At 48.7% G+C, this 20200-nt stretch overlaps 1 protein-coding gene across 11 annotated transcripts in view; it reads left to right on the top strand.

The window, feature by feature from the left end:
* The window catches only part of TfAP-2 (transcription factor AP-2), a 445395-nt gene that overhangs the window by 319444 nt on the left and 105751 nt on the right, over positions 1–20200 (top strand). For all 11 annotated transcript variants that reach the window (XM_053793580.2, XM_053793507.2, XM_053793533.2 and 8 more), the window contains one exon: positions 16568–16625. In XM_053793580.2, the coding sequence (XP_053649555.1) occupies positions 16568–16625 (58 nt within the window). The remainder of the gene's footprint in view (positions 1–16567; positions 16626–20200) is intronic.

The following is a 20200-nucleotide window of genomic DNA, read 5'->3' on the forward strand; positions in this document are numbered from 1 at the left end:
GGTCGTGTTTTCTTTGTTAATAACATAAATGAAAACTGCACGGTTGAGGCGCGGAGTGCCTGGGGGGTAGGCGCGGAGTGCCTGGGGGGTAGGCGCGGAGTGCCTGGGGGGTAGGCGCGGAGTGCCTGGGGGGTAGGCGCGGAGTGCCTGGGGGGTAGGCGCGGAGTGCCTGGGGGGTAGGCGCGGAGTGCCTGGGGGGTAGGCGCGGAGTGCCTGGGGGGTAGGCGCGGAGTGCCTGGGGGGTAGGCGCGGAGTGCCTGGGGGGTAGGCGCGGAGTGCCTGGGGGGTAGGCGCGGAGTGCCTGGGGGGTAGGCGCGGAGTGCCTGGGGGGTAGGCGCGGAGTGCCTGGGGGGTAGGCGCGGAGTGCCTGGGGGGGTAGGCGCGGAGTGCCTGGGGGGTAGGCGCGGAGTGCCTGGGGGGTAGGCGCGGAGTGCCTGGGGGGTAGGCGCGGAGTGCCTGGGGGGTAGGCGCAGAGTGCCTGGGGGGTAGGCGCAGAGTGCCTGGGGGGTAGGCGCAGAGTGCCTGGGGGGTAGGCGCGGAGTGCCTGGGGGGTAGGCGCGGAGTGCCTGGGGGGTAGGCGCGGAGTGCCTGGGGGGTAGGCGCGGAGTGCCTGGGGGGTAGGCGCAGAGTGCCTGGGGGGTAGGCGCAGAGTGCCTGGGGGGTAGGCGCAGAGTGCCTGGGGGGTAGGCGCGGAGTGCCTGGGGGGTAGGCGCGGAGGGCCTGGGGGGTAGGCGCGGAGTGCCTGGAGGGTAGGCGCGGAGTGCCTGGGGGGTAGGCGCAGAGTGCCTGGGGGGGTCGGCGCGGCGTGCCGGGGGGGTAGGCGCGGAGTGCCTGGGGGGTAGGCGCAGAGTGCCTGGGGGGTAGGCGCAGAGTGCCTGGGGGGTAGGCGCGGAGTGCCTGGGGGTAGGCGCGGAGTGCCTGGGGGGTAGGCGCAGAGTGCCTGGGGGGTAGGCGCGGAGTGCCTGGGGGTAGGCGCAGAGTGCCTGGGGGGTAGGCGCAGAGTGCCTGGGGGGTAGGCGCAGAGTGCCTGGGGGGTAGGCGCGGAGTGCCTGGGGGGTAGGCGCGGAGTGCCTGGGGGGTAGGCGCGGAGGGCCTGGGGGGTAGGCGCGGAGTGCCTGGGGGGTAGGCGCGGAGTGCCTGGGGGGTAGGCGCGGAGTGCCTGGGGGGTAGGCGCGGAGTGCCTGGGGGGTAGGCGCGGAGTGCCTGGGGGGTAGGCGCGGAGTGCCTGGGGGGTAGGCGCGGAGTGCCTGGGGGGTAGGCGCGGAGTGCCTGGGGGGTAGGCGCGGAGTGCCTGGGGGGTAGGCGCGGAGTGCCTGGGGGGTAGGCGCGGAGTGCCTGGGGGGTAGGCGCGGAGTGCCTGGGGGGTAGGCGCGGAGTGCCTGGGGGGTAGGCGCGGAGTGCCTGGGGGGTAGGCGCGGAGTGCCTGGGGGGTAGGCGCGGAGTGCCTGGGGGGTAGGCGCGGAGTGCCTGGGGGGTAGGCGCGGAGTGCCTGGGGGGTAGGCGCGGAGTGCCTGGGGGGTAGGCGCGGAGTGCCTGGGGGGTAGGCGCGGAGTGCCTGGGGGGTAGGCGCGGAGTGCCTGGGGGGTAGGCGCGGAGTGCCTGGGGGGTAGGCGCAGAGTGCCTGGGGGGTAGGCGCAGAGTGCCTGGGGGGTAGGCGCAGAGTGCCTGGGGGGTAGGCGCAGAGTGCCTGGGGGGTAGGCGCAGAGTGCCTGGGGGGTAGGCGCAGAGTGCCTGGGGGGTAGGCGCAGAGTGCCTGGGGGGTAGGCGCAGAGTGCCTGGGGGGTAGGCGCAGAGTGCCTGGGGGAGGCGCAGAGTGCCTGGGGGAGGCGCAGAGTGCGGCTGACAGGTGAGCCACTGTTGTCTTCGTTCATTTAACAAATTTGGTGACCTTTAATTAATAATAATACACATTACGAGAGCCAGGCTGACCCTCCTATAATGTTGATTAATTCCTACGCTGCCGGTAATTAATTTATATAGCATCAGGTTTGTGGCACCTCCACTTAGATTTATATATATGCTTTTTTAATTAAAATGAGTATATAAAAAAGTAACATTAACGTATATTTAAGAGAAATACGAGTATCTTTTGATTTAATTAGCCACACTTGAGATTAGTTAAATATTATAAATTAGATTAATTACACAAATAACCCGCACATAAAAGAGAGAAGCTTACGCCGACGTTTCGGTTCGACTTGGACCATTGACAAAGTCAATGATCCAAGTCGGACCGAAACGTCGTCGTAAGCTTCTCTCTTTTATGTGCAGGTTATTTGTGTATCGTTCCAGTCACGGTATTGTGCCTTTTTGTAATTTTAGAATAATTAGATTGACAAAGCTTTTTTAGACTCAAAATTACAATTTATTAACTCTAAATCATAATCGGATAAATAATGATCGACTTGTGGCTACATCTTACTGGTACTTCAATATATTTACTAGTACACAGTTGGCAAAATTTAGAAGTAATATCTGGGGTTAAACTCGCTGCCACCAGCTGACTGACTGACAAGCCAGAAGCTGGATTTATGCAAGCTGAACTGATCCTTAAGTCCCTGGAAGGTCTTAGAAGTGTGTGTGTGTGTGTGTGTGTGTGTGTGTGTGTGTGTGTGTGTGTGTGTGTGTGTGTGTGTGTGTGTACGTGTGTGCGTACTCTGCTCCTGGTCCCACCTGCTAGACCACTTTGATCAGTATCACTAACTTCTGGCCCTTTGGGCCTTATCTACTCTTGAAGCTGTGTGTATTGAGGTTGCTTCCACCACTGCCTCAATCCAGGTTAATTCACTTTTCAATCATCCTGAGATTTAAAGGAATACTTCCTTACATCTCTAGTGCTCATCTCTTCTTTCAGCTTCCACTCGTCTCTCCTTGTTCTAGGGTATCTATACTTAAATACTGGCCTATAATTTTAGACCTCTTTTTTTTTTCTCCACCCTCGGTTTTTTTTTATATAAATGGGGGACTGCATTTGCCTTTCTCTAACAAGATGACCAGATGTTGCATGTGTCTAACTCTTCGTCTGCTAACTGTAAACAGTGGTCACTAATAATATAATAATCGGTACTAATTCTTACGATCATCAGTGAACTTGGTAGTTAAGTGACTTGTTGACGATGCCTGGCGCCAAAAATCACCTACCTCCCCCCCCCCCCGAGAACAGTGTGGCAAGAGACAGGTAGGCGGCGCTGTCATCAGCATTTCTTGAACAGTCCCCTCAGGCATCCAAACTACCCACACCACATAGTCATACACTCGCACAAAAATGTACAACAATATAAACACTCTTCTCACACATTAGAACCTAGACGAGCACCTGTATCTTCATGTGACTGACCAAGTGTGAGCTGGAGGTTAGGTTCTCATACTCAATGACTGATCTAACATAGGCTGACGTAGCTTAGGCTGTACTCCGTCTGCGGTATTCTTTGTCCTTCCTAAAGCTTCATAACCTTGCACTTGCTGGGGTTGAACTCCAGGAATCATTTGTCGAACCAGGCTAGCAGCCTGTCCAGATCTCCTTCTGGCTTACCTGATCCTCGTCAGCTTGTATTCTCCTCATTAATTTCACATAGTCTACAAACTGAGACACCTCTATCCCTTCCGCCATGTCGTTCATATTTACTAAAAACAGCACCAGACCTTGAACGGACCCTTGTGGAACCCCACTCGACACATGCACTCGCCCTGACACCTCGTCTTGTACAGACACACGTTGTTCCCTTCTTGTTAGGTATTCTCTGATCCACTGCAATACTTTCCCTCCTATTCCTGTCTGCTCCTCTAGCTTTTCAACCAGTATCTTGTGTGGTACTGTGTCGAAAACCTTCTTACAGTCCAAGAAGATGCAGTCTACCCATCCATCTCTCTTTCTCTCAGGTCTTCTGTTACCTTGTCATAGAATACCAGTTGATACAGGATTGTGTGTGTGTGTGTGTGTGTGTGTGTGTGTGTGTGTAGACCAGTACGAATGCCGGGAGGCCAATTAGGACTCTTGTGAGGCTACTGTCTCTGTGGAGGCCAATATGTGTCTGTGGAGGCCAATATGTCTCTCCAGGGAGACCAATGTGTTTTTCTGGGAGGCCAATATGTGCGTGTGGCGGGTCCCAGGCCGGAGCTCCTCACATGTTGCCTGCTTCATGTGTTTATCTTCTCCTTCTCGTCTCCTCCCTCCTTCGCTTTATTACCCCAGCGAGGGCCCTCTCGCGAGCCACACTCCCTCCCCTCTGGGCCCAATCCCTCGGCCTCGCCCCTGGGGGATTCTGACCCTTAAGGCCAGGGGGACACAAGAGTCAATTTGAGGCTTGAGCCTCCGGCAGGGTTCAGGTATTGCTGCTCCCTTCAGGCATTGATTTATTGGCATTGCTGACAAAATATGAAATCTACAGGAATCCGGCGAAGCGGGGAAGGAGCCCCCCCCCCCCAATCCATAAATCCCGTTGGGTTGTTTGTTTATACCATCTTCGTGCTGGCAGGGTGGTGCTACTGGTGGATCATCAGGTATGATGGAGGTTACCTGGAGGTGGTAGTGGATGACCAGGTATAATGGTGGAGGGAGTGGATTACCTGGAGTGGATCCATGGCATACATAGTGCAGAAGCTGGCATAATTGTCTACGTCAGTCAAGAGTACTATCACTTGCTTCTTTAAGTGTCATCTTTTCTTGACGCGTGTACTCGCCTTTTCGTACTCTTTGTAGCTGCAAGGGTTAATTTGCAGCTCCTGGTCCTGTCATTTAACTGGCCATTGTATGTGTATTGATATGGTGTATTTATTAGGTTGAAATTACGTGTTACATCGACTGATGTCATGTATCCTAATTTTAAAATTCGTGAATGTTCGTATTATAAGCTGTTACTCTATTTCATTTCACATCCCGGCTGCCCTCACTGTGAAACAGTACATCCCGGCTGCCCTCACTGTGAAACAGTACATCCCGGCTGCCCTCACTGTGAAACAGTACATCCCGGCTGCCCTCACTGTGAAACAGTACATCCCGGCTGCCCTCACTGTGAAACAGTACATCCCGGCTGCCCTCACTGTGAAGCAGTACATCCCGGCTGCCCTCACTGTGAAGCAGTACATCCCGGCTGCCCTCACTGTGAAGCAGTACATCCCGGCTGCCCTCACTGTGAAACAGTACATCCCGGCTGCCCTCACTGTGAAACAGTACATCCCGGCTGCCCTCACTGTGAAACAGTACATCCCGGCTGCCCTCACTGTGAAACAGTACATCCCGGCTGCCCTCACTGTGAAACAGTACATCCCGGCTGCCCTCACTGTGAAACAGTACATCCCGGCTGCCCTCACTGTGAAACAGTACATCCCGGCTGCCCTCACTGTGAAACAGTACATCCCGGCTGCCCTCACTGTGAAACAGTACATCCCGGCTGCCCTCACTGTGAAACAGTACATCCCGGCTGCCCTCACTGTGAAGCAGTACATCCCGGCTGCCCTCACTGTGAAACAGTACATCCCGGCTGCCCTCACTGTGAAACAGTACATCCCGGCTGCCCTCACTGTGAAACAGTACATCCCGGCTGCCCTCACTGTGAAACAGTACATCCCGGCTGCCCTCACTGTGAAACAGTACATCCCGGCTGCCCTCACTGTGAAACAGTACATCGTAGCGGAGTCATCAGTAACAATCTTGGTCCTTCTTGTGCAGAATACTTTCTTCACATTTTCAGTGTTTTTTGTAAGCTGTGATTATGTATTCCCTGTCTAACAGTTCCTCTCCAAAAAAAAAAAAAACTTCGAAATAAAGTTTTCTGTGTCGTTTTTTCATCAATATTTTGTTCTTCAAATTTCGTGCCAGATTCCGTGGCGAATATCATCATCATGGAAGAAAATTCTCCTACTTGGGCAGCATACATGTAAAGAGAAAATGTAAACTAGGCAGTTGACTGAGCTTGTCTCGGTAAGATCCATGTTTAGAAAGTGGATAGTGGCTTAAGTCCAAGAATCTACTCTACAGATCTAAAGATCGAAGAAACTAATATAACTCGCCATGTTTTCTCCGCACAATAAAACTCTAATTAATGGGAGTCATGATATCCAGCCAAGGTGGGTGTTTCGTGGATCCTCACACAAGACTGGCCTCGGGTCATTCAAAACACAGCCTCTCCAGCGTCCGCTGATGGTCCAACTTGGAGCCCAGACTGCTGGCATTGGTGAGTAATACTCACTCTTAGTATGTCGGAACATCAGTCACAATTATATTCACATTTCACAACAGTGCTCTGAGACCTCAGTAAACAAACTGAATCTTAGGCTCTCGTACTGCAGGTGCCATCTGAGCTTACATGTTGCAAGTGGCACATGGCACTCCTTTGGAACGAATATCGTCTCTGAATATGGTTAGGGAAGTGCCATATTTTCCCCTTTACCCCACTTGGCAGAGAGGAAATTACCGGTTGCACAGGAACCTCTGCTTCACGTAGGCATCTCAAAGGGGAACACTACTTCTGGAGACACTACTCCAGAAGTAGGAACATACTTTTAGTGAGATGTACAGACAAGTCTCTTACCATCCGTTGCTCCTGTGCACCTAGCAGGAAATAGATACATAAATAAATAACAAAGGCACAATGCTGTGACTGGCACAATACTGTGACTGGCACAATATACAAATAACCAGCAAATAGGAGAGAGCAGCTTACGACGACGTTTCGGTCCAACTCGGATCATTTACAAAGTGTCACTATGACTTTGTAAATGCTCCAAGTTGGACCGAAACGTAGTCTTAAGCTCATCTCTCCTATGTGCGGGTTATTTGTGTATGGATACATAAGAGTTTGTGGATCCGCATCCTAGGGAAGACCTCAAACACTGCCTGGCTTGTATGGGTTACCCTGGGATATTGATTCTCTGCGTTACAAATCCGAGAAAAGTCTACTAGGTGTTCATGGCATGGTCCGGGATCGATCTTCGGCACGGGTGAAGCATTGGGCATATTTCCTTACACCTGCTACCCCTGTCCATCTGGGTGTTACCCGACTGTTCTGGATGGCATCCTGGGGAACAAAATTAATTTAGGCTGCCCGAAATGTTCTGCATAATCAGGAACTTTATATATAGTGTGTCAGTGATGTTAACTATGGTCTGTATCAGTTGTATCATGTACTTGTGGAAATAAAGATTATTATAGTGAAGCAAAACTCCGGAAGAAAGACGCGTCGTCAGCTTGAAAGATTTGTTAAGGTCCTCTTAGCATTGTAATTTGCCTTGTAGACACCACTTGCAGGTATCCTCCCTCTCCTCGAGTGAAACATGATTACTTCCCACATCCCAAGTGCTGTGTGATCCATGTTGGTTTGGTGCTTCCCCATGATGATCGAAAGCTAGACTCGAGAGCTATTTTTTTTTAATTGACGCGGGTTAACATATGTTAGTGATACATGGGAGACATGGTTATGGCATAGAAGATACTCATAAGGAATCAACATGGTCGGTAAGGACAGACGGAAATGAAAGGATCAGAAAGAAAGGGGCGACAGAGAGCTGTAAACATACGAGTCACTGGTTTTATCCGTCGAATAATGATTATAAACTGGATACAGAAGTGGAGAGGTAATTAAGTGATCAGTCCCTCAACCCTTGATGTTACATATGTCTCGGTTATGTCTGACATTAATATAATAGTCGATATAACAGCGAACAAGGTGCTAAGAACTGAGAACTTCTTTTAGTAACCAGAGACGGGACCAAGAGCTATGAATCTATCCCTTCAAACAGTGTACAGATGGTAAAGTACTCAAACGAGATCAGTACTTGTACAACACCCATAGCATCGCGCAACCCCAGTTGCCTCTTATGTCAATAAACAAGGAACACTCATCCATCTTCCTCATTACATGAGGAATAAGACACCTTTGCAAAATTTTGGTATCTTTAATGTCGAAACGTGACGGACTAATAACGTCAAAACTGCTACTGGTTCCAGCGATGAATTCGCCTGTTTTCGACTGAAGAAGTCTGCTGTGCAGGCGGCAGGTTAGACAATAAAGATGCCAGTGTTGCAAAGGTGTCTTACTCATCAGCTTGTCGGTATCATATACCGTCAATAATATTTCTTCATCATTACGTAAATTTTAACTGGTGTACGCAGGTGTGGAAGAGAAATAACCTCGTCTTAACAACATCATTACCATGGGACTTATCAGTTCAGCCTGAGGGAGGTGTCTCCAATAATTGAGCTGAATAGGTAATTGGACGACCTCTACACGGGTGATGCGAAATCCGCTGTTGGTAATAATAGGGAACGATGGGGAATGGAGGGATGTGGAAGGGAAAGGAAGGAGGGATGGAGGAAGGAAAACTGGAAGTGGTGGTGGTGATCTGGAAGGCGCTGTTGTGAGAGCAAGAAATCATGGAGAAAGTACTTTGCATGGGTGTTAGGAACAGCATTTTTCAATCTTGCAGTGAGGAGGCGGCTGGAGGCAACAGAAATGTGCTGAGGTAAATATGTGGCATAAATATATAAAACTAAGAAGTGGAAAAATTAATTAGCTTGTTCATATGATACAAGGTAGGTTGTTCAAGAAGTTTATAAATTGCTAAAGAGTATGGAAGGTGTAGAGGAGGTTAAGAGGTGTATGATTATGGAGAGTTTTTTGCGAGGTAAGGCTCTGAACATCCTACAGGCATGTGCTAAGTGGAGACAAGTTGTTCTTGAGACCTAATGTGCTTCTGGAGTGTAAGCAAGATAACATCCATGAAGGGAATGAGAGAAACTGGTTAGCTGAGCTTCCGCTCTGGTGGTGGGAAGAGCACCGAGGGTGGGACTGCTGTGGTTTGGTAGGTCATTTGCAATGTAATGTCTGTGCACTTCTGGAAGGACATCTCTTGACTGATGGTGAATGTTTCCTTCTCTAGGCCAGCCTAACTGGTTGAGAAACAGCTGATTTAACTGATTCTCAAAAGTGACTTTACTTTCCAACAGATATCCAAGTGACTTGGACGAAAAAAAAATGAAACTGTGGAACAGACAGTTTCACTCTGCAATTCCCCTCTTTATGCACTTATAATTAGTGTTCAAAATTCAAAATCCACATTATGGTTGCAGTTAGGTGCAGGATGGGGCACATCACTGCTTTCATTACCTGTTCTAACATCTCTTGTCTTCATACATGATATTATTCAAAATTTTATTTGTTCTTTTCAGACCCTGCTTGTAGGGAGGACAATACACAAATTCTAAGCATTATCCTCGGGCTTTTGACTACAAATCTGTTGGTGTTATATCAGCAAGCCGCATAAATGGTCAATTTTTGTCACAAATATTTTAGTTTTCCATCCCCTAGCAAGAAGCATTTATCAAAATACTCTTAAAGGCGTCTAAACTGCATTAAAAAAATAGGAAAATGAGCTATTAAAATGATCTGCTATTGGGAATGTTTATCTCTGAAAATAATACATATTTTATCTATAAAACTTGACGGACTCGCCAGCACACACAAGCTCTTAGGAAAGCACATGATGCTGCGCAAGGGCGATTGCTCTTTCTTGTATTCGGATCTGTTGGGAGGTCAAAAATCATTTAATTATCTTAAGAGGGTTTGAAAATGTTATTTTTGGAAAAAAAAAATGTAAAATCATCTACGTAACTGTTATATTAATCAGGAAGCAAAATCTGTGTTTGAGAGTATTCGCCAAATAATTGGTCAGATGTACTCAAAAAAGTATCGTTAACAATAAGTACAGTGACCATACCAGTTACAACAACTTAATGATGGTGCTTGTACTGGCTGATCTAGATTCAGGTTCAGCAAGACTGGTTTGAAAAAGTTATAGTTTCTTTGACCTTAACTCTGGTACAGAATTAACATCACTGACAAATTTCCATCTTGTCAAGTTTAAAGTCATCCATTTGTTAGGTAAGGGACACCAGTGTAACTAATGCGACATTTTATGGAAACGTTTCGCTCTCCAGGAACTCTGTCAAGTCACAATAAAATGTGACATTAGTTGCACTTGTCCTTTTCCCTAACATATTGTCGGTAATTCTACCAACATGATTACAACCATTTGTTGTAGGTACGAGTATTACCTGCAAGTACAACCTCCTTCCATTTCCTTCAAAAGTTCTCTTTAACACCTTATCCGATCAGCTTAAAATTCTCAACCATGATGAGCTAAAACTAGGGAAAGGTTCACGGAACTAGTGGCATGTGCAGGCAACCTTTGCACAATTTGACATGGACCATTCCCGGTTTTGTTTCCAAGCGATTACTGTAGAAATCCTCTTCAGATCGTCTTCAAATACCAAACGCTAGTGTATCTTGGTAGAATGTTGGTATTGTCAGTGGAGTGTGTAGGTGCCATCTTGCAAGCTTTAATTTCGGAAATGGTGAAGGAGCATTTGCCATTAAATATCTGTAGCGAACTCATAAATGGCTTCCATCTTTGGTGGGCGATTTATGTTGTGAAATGGATGACACTTTTGGGTTTAGACTCTGCAGGTGCAAATTTCTCGGTTTTCTAACCCAGATAAACGTGAAAATTGTTGGGTTCCGTGCAAGAGTTAAAGAGCGTCTGGTCAGCTTTTAGCTTTTAATGCTGATGTGTTTTTCTCGAAGGAACCTTTGTTTTATTAAACAAATTATGTTCCATGAAATACCTGGCAAATACCCCTCCTGATCAGAAGTCTGTGTATGACTTTACTGGGTTATCCTACCTATCTGGAGGGTATACCGGGGATCAACGCCTCCGCTGCCCGGTCCATGGCCAGGCCCTCTTAAGTCACAGATTCTCAACTTTTCCTCCATCATTGACCCCCTCGGCTTGGTGTATTTCTCTATTTACCCCCTTCCATACAAAAAATTTATCGCCATCATAAAGTGACAGAAAAACAAGAGGGCCAGAAAAAAAATAAATTATTCACTTATCAGGTACATGAAATGTTCACCATTTATGTAATTTTTTACCCCTGGTTGAAAATCAGTCTTAGGTTAAACCTACATCATGCCTTTTTTTATGTAGCCGTGACTTCTTGGTGTCCTCAAGGCCATTTGTATGTTATATATGCAAGCTTAAATTAAACTTACTAAACCTTACTTGCTAGTTAATCTTGCAAACAGAAAATTCGGATTGATTTTGGCCTGTGTAGGTCCTGAATTGACAGTTTTATTAAAAAAATTGGGAAAATTGAAATGCTAGTTTTAATAAGATAATTTAAGAGCTTCTCATCTGATTAGTTTTAAACCTTCAACCAAATAGCATGATAATGCATCATCTGGGCGGCTTCAAACTTAGTGTTTTATCAATGTCCCATAATACACTATGGCTTTAAACGTTTAATGCTGGTCTTTCTTGGTGTATATCCTAATTTTTAAATTTTTATTAACAAAAAATGGGATATTAGTATCCATGTGATACCTGTCATGGCCTCTTCCCTTTCGCTTGATACCTTTAATTCTAATATTTAAGTGCATTGCAGACTTATGCTGCACTATGCATTTCGCATGCACTGAGGTACAGGGGGAACTTGGGTTATGCATCCATAGGTTAGATGACAGTCGTAGGTACCATGCCTCTTCACCTGGAAGTCCAGTGAGTCACTGGGCACCGCTTCTCTCTACCTGGTGGTCAGGTGAAGTCCGAGGTACCGCTCCTCTTCACCTGGAGGTCAAGTGACAGTCACCACTGCTTATACTCATTTTCAACTTGGGTCGTCTAGGGATGACCAAGGAAACGAACTTATCCTCTCTTTCCTTGAACTGAACCTGATTACCTCCCCTTCCCTAAGCTTTATATAAATTTGCGTGTAATAACAACCCTTTGTAGATGAATGGTTCAGAGAACCGACATGTTGATAAATTAGACACATGTGCAACTTGGGTATCTTTATTGAGGAAACGTTTCGCCACACAGTGGCGAAACGTTTCCTCAATAAAGATACCCAAGAGTTGCACATGTGTCTAATTTATCAACATGTCGGTTCTCTGAACCATTCATCTACAAACCTGTCAGACACTGCAACTTCTTGGGATCTTAATACTTAGGAATTCTTCGCTTGCCTAATTCTTGGGCACAACCTACTTCCACATTGAACAAATGTGACACTACCTATGACTGCTACACCTCTCCTGCCATACGGTTTATAAGCTGCTTCTCCGCTCATCTGCCGTATTCTACTCAAGATTGATGGACTGAACACATCGACTCAAGGTTGAGGGACTGATTACCTCATTCTCCTCCTGTTCTTCAAGTTTCTCCTATGTATGGACTGATGAAGCCACTGTGTGGCGAAACGTTTCCTCAATAAAGATACCCAAGAGTTGCACATGTGTCTAATTTATCAATAACAACCCATCATTTTTTGTTTCCTCGGTATAACTGTTGGTGATATTTACCGTTACCTCTAAATTTATCATGAAAAAAAAATTGTCCTTTGAATTATGGATAAGAATTATAGAAAATAACCGAATAGTTTAGTGATAGTGAATTAGTCAGACTAGTTGCAGATTGATATGGATGTTGAAAGTGTTGATTATCCAGACATTTCTAGTGTTGTTATAGCAAACTAATAGCTGCTCACTCTCTCTCTCTCTCTCTCTCTCTCTCTCTCTCTCTCTCTCTCTCTCTCTCTCTCTCTCTCTCTCTCTCTCTCTCTCTCTCTCTCTCTCTCTCTCTCTCTCTCTCTCTCTCTCTCTCTCTCTCTCTCTCTCTCTCCCCTGTAATATGTGTACTGGAACATGTACGTACACAAGTGTGTAGTTGTGCAGTCTAATGTGATCGTCTGAGCCCCCGAGGGTTGTGACGTCATGAGGCAACCATCAGCAGCAAGTGACCGAGTATTACCAACTACACTTTCACTGCGCCAGACAGCCAGCCTGCAAGCTTGCTAGCTAGCCAGCCTGCAAGCTTGCTAGCTAGCCAGCCAGCTGGCCAGCCTGCAAGCTAGTTAGCTGGCCAGCCTGCAAGCTTGCTAGCTAGCCAGCCAGCTGGCCAGCCTGCAAGCTTGCTAGCTAGCCAGCCTGCAAGCTTGCTAGCCAGCTGGCCTGCCTGCAAGCTTGCTAGCTAGCCAGCCTGCAAGCTTGCTAGCTAGCCAGCCAGCTGGCCAGCCTGCAAGCTTGCTAGCTAGCCAGCCTGCAAGCTTGCTAGCTAGCCAGCCAGCTGGCCTGCCTGCAAGCTAGTTAGCTGGCCAGCCTGCAAGCTTGCTAGCTAGCCAGCCAGCTGGCCAGCCTGCAAGCTTGCTAGCTAGCCAGCCTGCAAGCTTGCTAGCTAGCCAGCCAGCTGGCCTGCCTGCAAGCTAGTTAGCTGGCCAGCCTGCAAGCTTGCTAGCTAGCCAGCCAGCTGGCCAGCCTGCAAGCTTGCTAGCTAGCCAGCCTGCAAGCTTGCTAGCCAGCTGGCCTGCCTGCAAGCTTGCTAGCTAGCCAGCCTGCAAGCTTGCTAGCTAGCCAGCCAGCTGGCCAGCCTGCAAGCTTGCTAGCTAGCCAGCCTGCAAGCTTGCTAGCTAGCCAGCCAGCTGGCCTGCCTGCAAGCTAGTTAGCTGGCCAGCCTGCAAGCTTGCTAGCTAGCCAGCCAGCTGGCCAGCCTGCAAGCTTGCTAGCTAGCCAGCCTGCAAGCTTGCTAGCTAGCCAGCCAGCTGGCCAGCCTGCAAGCTTGCTAGCTAGCCAGCCTGCAAGCTTGCTAGCTAGCCAGCCAGCTGGCCTGCCTGCAAGCTAGTTAGCTGGCCAGCCTGCAAGCTTGCTAGCTAGCCAGCCAGCTGGCCTGCCTGCAAGCTAGTTAGCTGGCCAGCCTGCAAGCTTGCTAGCTAGCCAGCCAGCTGGCCTGCCTGCAAGCTAGTTAGCTGGCCAGCCTGCAAGCTAGTTAGCTGGCCAGCCTGCAAGCTTGCTAGCTATCCAGCCAGCTGACCTGCCTACAAGCTAGTTAGCTGGCCAGCCTGCAAGCTAGTTAGCTGGCCTGCAAGCTTGCTAGCTAGCCAGCCAGCCGGCCTGCCTGCAAGCTAGTTAGCTGGCCAGCCTGCAAGCTAGTTAGCTGGCCAGCCTGCAAGCTAGTTAGCTGGCCAGCCTGCAAGCTAGTTAGCTGGCCAACCTGCAAGCTAGTTAGCTGGCCAGCCTGCAAGCTAGTTAGGTGGCCAGCCTGCAAGCTAGTTAGCTGGCCAACCCGCAAGCTAGTTAGCTGGCCAGCCTGCAAGCTAGTTAGCTGGCCAGCCTGCAAGCTAGTTGGCTGGCCAGCCTGCAAGCTTGCTAGCTGGCCAGCCAGCCGGCCTGCCTGCAAGCTAGTTAGCTGGCCAGCCTGCAAGCTAGTTAGCTGGCCAACCTGCAAGCTAGTTAGCTGGCCAACCTGCAAGCTAGTTAGCTGGCCAGCCTGCAAGCTAGTTAGCTGGCCAGCCTGCAAGCTTGCTAGCTAGCCAGCCAGCTGACCTGCCTACAAGCTAGTTAGCTGGCCAGCCTGCAAGCTAGTTAGCTGGCCAGCCTGCAAGCTTGCTAGCCAGCCAGCCGGCCTGCCTGCAAGCTAGTTAGCTGGCCAGCCTGCAAGCTAGTTAGCTGGCCAGCCTGCAAGCTAGTTAGCTGGCCAGCCTGCAAGCTAGTTAGCTGGCCAACCTGCAAGCTAGTTAGCTGGCCAGCCTGCAAGCTAGTTAGGTGGCCAGCCTGCAAGCTAGTTAGCTGGCCAACCCGCAAGCTAGTTAGCTGGCCAGCCTGCAAGCTAGTTAGCTGGCCAGCCTGCAAGCTAGTTGGCTGGCCAGCCTGCAAGCTTGCTAGCTGGCCAGCCGGCCTGCCTGCAAGCTAGTTAGCTGGCCAGCCTGCAAGCTAGTTAGCTGGCCAGCCTGCAAGCTAGTTAGCTGGCCAACCTGCAAGCTAGTTAGCTGGCCAGCCTGCAAGCTAGTTAGCTGGCCAGCCTGCAAGCTAGTTAGCTGGCCAGCCTGCAAGTTAGTTAGCTGGCCAACCTGCAAGCTAGATAGCTGGCCTGCCTGCATGCTAGTTAGCTGGCCTGCCTGCAAGCTAGTTAGCTGGCCTGCCTGCAAGCTAGTTAGCTGGCCTGCCTGCATGCTAGTTAGCTGGCCAGCCTGCAAGCTAGTTAGCTGGCCAGCCTGCAAGCTAGTTAGCTGGCCAGCCTGCAAGCTAGTTAGCTGGCCAGCCTGCAAGCTAGTTAGCTGGCCAGCCTGCAAGCTAGTTAGCTGGCCAGCCTGCAAGCTAGTTAGCTGGCCAACCTGTAAGCTAGTTAGCTGGCCAACCTGCAGGCTGTGTTAGCTTGCCAGCAGGCCAGCCCGCAGACTGTGTTAGCTTGCCAGCAGGCCAGCCCGCAGGCTGTTAGCTTGCCAGCAGGCCAGCCCGCAGGCTGTGTTAGCTTGCCAGCAGGCCAGCCCGCAGGCTGTGTTAGCTTGCCAGCAGGCCAGCCCGCAGGCTGTGTTAGCTTGCCAGCAGGCCAGCCCGCAGGCTGTTAGCTTGCCAGCCCGCAGGCTGTGTTAGCTTGCCAGCCCGCAGGCTGTGTTAGCTTGCCAGCCCGCAGGCTGTGTTAGCTTGCCAGCCCGCAGGCTGTGTTAGCTTGCCAGCCCGCAGGCTGTTAGCTTGCCAGCCCGCAGGCTGTGTTAGCTTGCCAGCCCGCAGGCTGTGTTAGCTTGCCAGCCCGCAGGCTGTGTTAGCTTGCCAGCCCGCAGGCTGTGTTAGCTTGCCAGCCCGCAGGCTGTGTTAGCTTGCCAGCCCGCAGGCTGTGTTAGCTTGCCAGCCCGCAGGCTGTGTTAGCCTGCCAGCCCGCAGGCTGTGTTAGCTTGCCAGCCCGCAGGCTGTGTTAGCTTGCCAGCCCGCAGGCTGTTAGCTTGCCAGCCCGCAGGCTGTGTTAGCTTGCCAGCCCTCAGGCTGTGTTAGCTTGCCAGCCCTCAGGCTGTGTTAGCTTGCCAGCCCTCAGGCTGTTAGCTTGCCAGTAGGCCAGCCCTCAGGCTGTTAGCTTGCCAGCAGGCCAGCCCTCAGGCTGTTAGCTTGCCAGCCCGTAGGCTGTTAGCTTGCCAGCAGGCCAACTAGCCAGCCTGCTAGCTAGCTGGCCTGGCAGCCAGCGCCACAAACTGCTGTGTGACTGCCATACAAACTGCTGGATGTGACAGCAACACTCGTGTGCAGAACAGTATGTAAGGTTCCCTGCATGATCACTTACACAGGTCACCTTGCATGCTCGTCACTACTGTTGTCCGGTCTGTATAAAAAAATTAACTATTGTAGTGGTCTCCTTTATTAAGCTTGCATTATTAGTCTATAAACTCTCATATGATTGATTTATAATTACATGTGTATTTTTGCTGCTTCCATTCAGGTGATTGTATACGAAACTCCGGCTGCCCTTTAGCATGGGTCTTCCTTCTATATTCCCGTCTTCTTACTTCCCCTAAGGTCAATATGACCTTTTTTTATCTACGTGTGTGTACACACACACAAGTGTATGTATATAATTTATATATTAAAGTTATTAATGTAATTTATATTTTTGTCCTTTGTAGATTTATAGCTAAAGCAATATTTAATAGTTATGCATTAGCGGAATATACTGAGTTAAAAGCAGGTAATATTACGAGGCTGTTTGGGTGTACCAGGAGCTACAGTGTGTTATCTCTGTACTTGTGTTTCAGGGTGTGCTAGAGTCGGACACAGGCTTCACTGGTGATATCTTTAAGCACGATGGTTTCGGTAAGTTGTCCCGCCCTGTTTGTACATCCTTGCTGCCCCGCCCTCTCCACCACCCACCCAACCACCCACCCTAAACACACTTGCAGTGTCACTTTTTTATATATCTAAAGGCCGTTCAGATGAATTTAGGCTTATATTAACTTTTTTTTACGAAATCAGAGAAAATTGACATGATTGTTCCATCGTATTGCAATGCCCGACCTGAGGCCTTTTTTTTTTTTTTTTTTTTTTTTTAATGATTATCTTATGATTGACAGTACAGAATTTCCGTATAGCGATTAGGTCCATGGAATTCAGAATAGCTCTTGATAATACTGATTTGTTGTTGACGTATTGTCATGCTCCTAAATGATCTTTGTAACGTTCTGTCGTGTGTCTGGTGGGTGGACGAGGCTGTGGGGGGGGGGAGGCTAGACTTTCCCGCACGTTACCCTCTTATTATATTTTCATGTGAGTTCGCCACACAGCAAGACACTACACAGCACTAAATTCACAAAATTAGTTTCATACTAGCAGCCGTTGATTACTGGCAGACCTACATCAGATGAGATGCTGAGTGTCCGCTGCTGTGTTGCCTACCACCTCTCAGCTACCATATTAGTCTTAGAGAAGTGAATGATCCTATACAGCTTAATACAATTTAGATTGTCACAGTGCATTGTGTACCCTTCTGACGCTAGTACTAGTCTTCCCTTTAAACAGTTTGTAATGATGAGAAAACTGCCTTCAGCACCTACCTATAGCTATGTGTATGTATATAAATTTGTAAGGTTTAATGAACACTTATCAATGAGCCGTAGTAACCAACCCACACGGGTGGAAACAACAGTGAGCCAGAAACGCTTATCGTGTACAGGAAGCCGATACTCATGGCAAACTGTGTACATTTATTTACTCAACACTCGTAAAAAGTTAAAAGCCAGAGTTACAATCTCCAATTACAGGAACTGAGAATTTGCAGCTCTTCCCTCGTTGACCAAGAGGACGTAACCATCTGAAAGCCATTTTGCAGTTAGGACACCCAGGTTGGTTGATCCAAACGGGGCTCACCAGAGTTGAGGAAAATGACTCTATGGTTGATACAGAGGAAGTGTAGGAAAGAACTATCAATACAACTGGTAATTCCCTTTCATTCTATGATTAAGGAAACCTGCAGAAACATCACTTACATTATTTTCTCAAATCCCAACAAAACTGACAGCTTTTTCTTATTACAAGAAACCTATCGACAGGAAAATACAGGTGTTTATCAGGTACCCTACCACATCCGTAAGTTTTTTCGACGAGACAGGAAAATATTTAAGAACCGGAATAACACAACAGACACGATCGGTTTGTTATATATACAAGAAAGTTTTACAATCTTCCGACAGTATATCTAACTCATTACAAGCTACACTCTCACCCTCAGCCGGGAAAGTTCAGCTACACTCACCCTCAGCCGGGAAAGTTCAGCTGTTACCCACATAAAGGAAGAAGCCTAGAAAAGGAAACCACTTGCAGCAGCGTTACTAGTCCAATACCCAAACTTTGATCAGTCAAAAGAGCACTTAAAAATCCGATGTAACGGTGAACTTTGTATTAAGGCATTAAATATTAGTACCGAATTTAATTGGGAATCGCCACAATCACAGTGACACGTGACCAGGAAGGCTCACTAGTACGAGGCGTAAAACTGAAGCTAAGCTCCTGGTTCATGGACCACCAAACCCAGATACTCGTCTCACCTCCTATCCACACAATTATATAAAAGGTGTTTTACTCTTTGCGTTCTGCTGAAGAGGACCTCAATTTAAGTAAATATTCAGAACTTTCCTGTCTTTGTTGATATGTGAGTTACTTTTACTGATAAGTGTTTATTACACCTTGAAGCTCCATTATATATGAATTTATATATAGTATATATGCATATGTGTTATTATTCCGTCTGCTTATTTTTACCCATATACTGCTAACTGTTCTTAATAAACCGCTATTTTTAAAATACTTCTCCTCACTGTGCATGTTTCTCGTGAGAACTTGCTGCTGTGTCTTACACCGTGCATCTCCCCTCACCCTTACTGTGCATCTCCCCTCACCCTTACTGTGCATCTCCCCTCACCAGTCTCTTAAGTTGCTTCTTCTAACCCTCACAGTACTACTGCATATTTTGTTTCACTTCTGCCAAAGTGTTGCAATGTTGCAGAGTTTCCACTTGTTACCTTGAGCGCCATGTTTGTGTTTTTCTTGCGGCGGCGCCCTCATCTCTTTTTCTATTTTAGCATTGTGTTTAAGTGTTTCTGGTCGTTTTCAAGTTGGCGCTGGAGTGCGCAGTTTCACCCGTTAAAGGACTGCACGCTGGCTTAGTACACTAACAAGCACACGTACAACCACAAGTACACAAACAAAAACCACAAGTACACACACATTACTGTGTCAGCACTTCACATAATTTGTTATTAATTTATTATGTTTACGTTGGATAAATGATTGTATTAATAACTTCAAGCCTAAGTCGTCTTGCTTCCTCAAGCCTACACACAACACCCGTAAAATATCTGTCGTCACACTACAAAACATGTGCAGCCAAGAAGCTACACTTGAACTAACATCTGTGTTGTTTAGTAATACACCTGATGGAGTACTGGGGCAGTATACACCTTATGGATGACTGGGGGCCAGTATACACCTGATGGATGACTGGGGGGGCAGTATACACCTGATGGATGACCGGGGGGTCAGTATACACTTGATGGATTGACTGGGGGGCCAGTATACACCTGATGGATTGACTGGGGAGCCAGTATACACCTGATGGATTGACTGGGGGCCAGTATACACCTGATGGATGACTGGGGGGGCTAGTATACACCTGATGGATGACTGGGGGGGCCAGTATACACCTGATGGATGACTGGGGGGGCCAGTATACACCTGATGGATGACCGGGGGGTCAGTATACACTTGATGGATTGACTGGGGGCCAGTATACACCTGATGGATGACTGGGGGGCCAGTATACACCTGATGGATGACTGGGGGGCCAGTATACACCTGATGGATGACTGGGGGACCAGTATACACCTGATGGATGACTGGGGGCCAGTATACACCTGATGGATTGACAGTATATGCCTGTATAAAACTGTAATTTAATCTTATTTTTCCACTTGATGGACAGTTGCTGGTTGATGTATCCTGCAGCCTTGTGTTGCCACACCCAGCTCCATCACTTTAAAACTGTAAACAAACCATTGTGTTTATATTTTCACGTATAACTTTTTTTTTTGGGGGGGGGTGAGGCGGAGCGGAGGAGTGAGTGGGGGGACTTGGCTGTAAGAGGGCGGTGAGTGGGGAGACCCTGGCTGTGATAGGGCGGTGAGTGGGGGACTTGGCTATGATAGTGCAGTGAGTGGGGAGAACCTGGCTGTGAGAGGGCGGTGAGTGGGGGAACCTGCCTGTGATGGGGCGGTGAGTGGAGGAACCTGGCTGTGAGAGGGCGGTGAGTGGGGGGGGGAACCTGGTTGTAATAGGGCGGTGAGTGGGGGGGGGGAACCTGGTTGTGATAGGGTGGTGAGTGGTGGGGAGGGGACGAC

Source organism: Cherax quadricarinatus, chromosome 20, assembly GCF_038502225.1.
Source record: "Cherax quadricarinatus isolate ZL_2023a chromosome 20, ASM3850222v1, whole genome shotgun sequence".
Classification (NCBI taxonomy): domain Eukaryota; kingdom Metazoa; phylum Arthropoda; class Malacostraca; order Decapoda; family Parastacidae; genus Cherax; species Cherax quadricarinatus.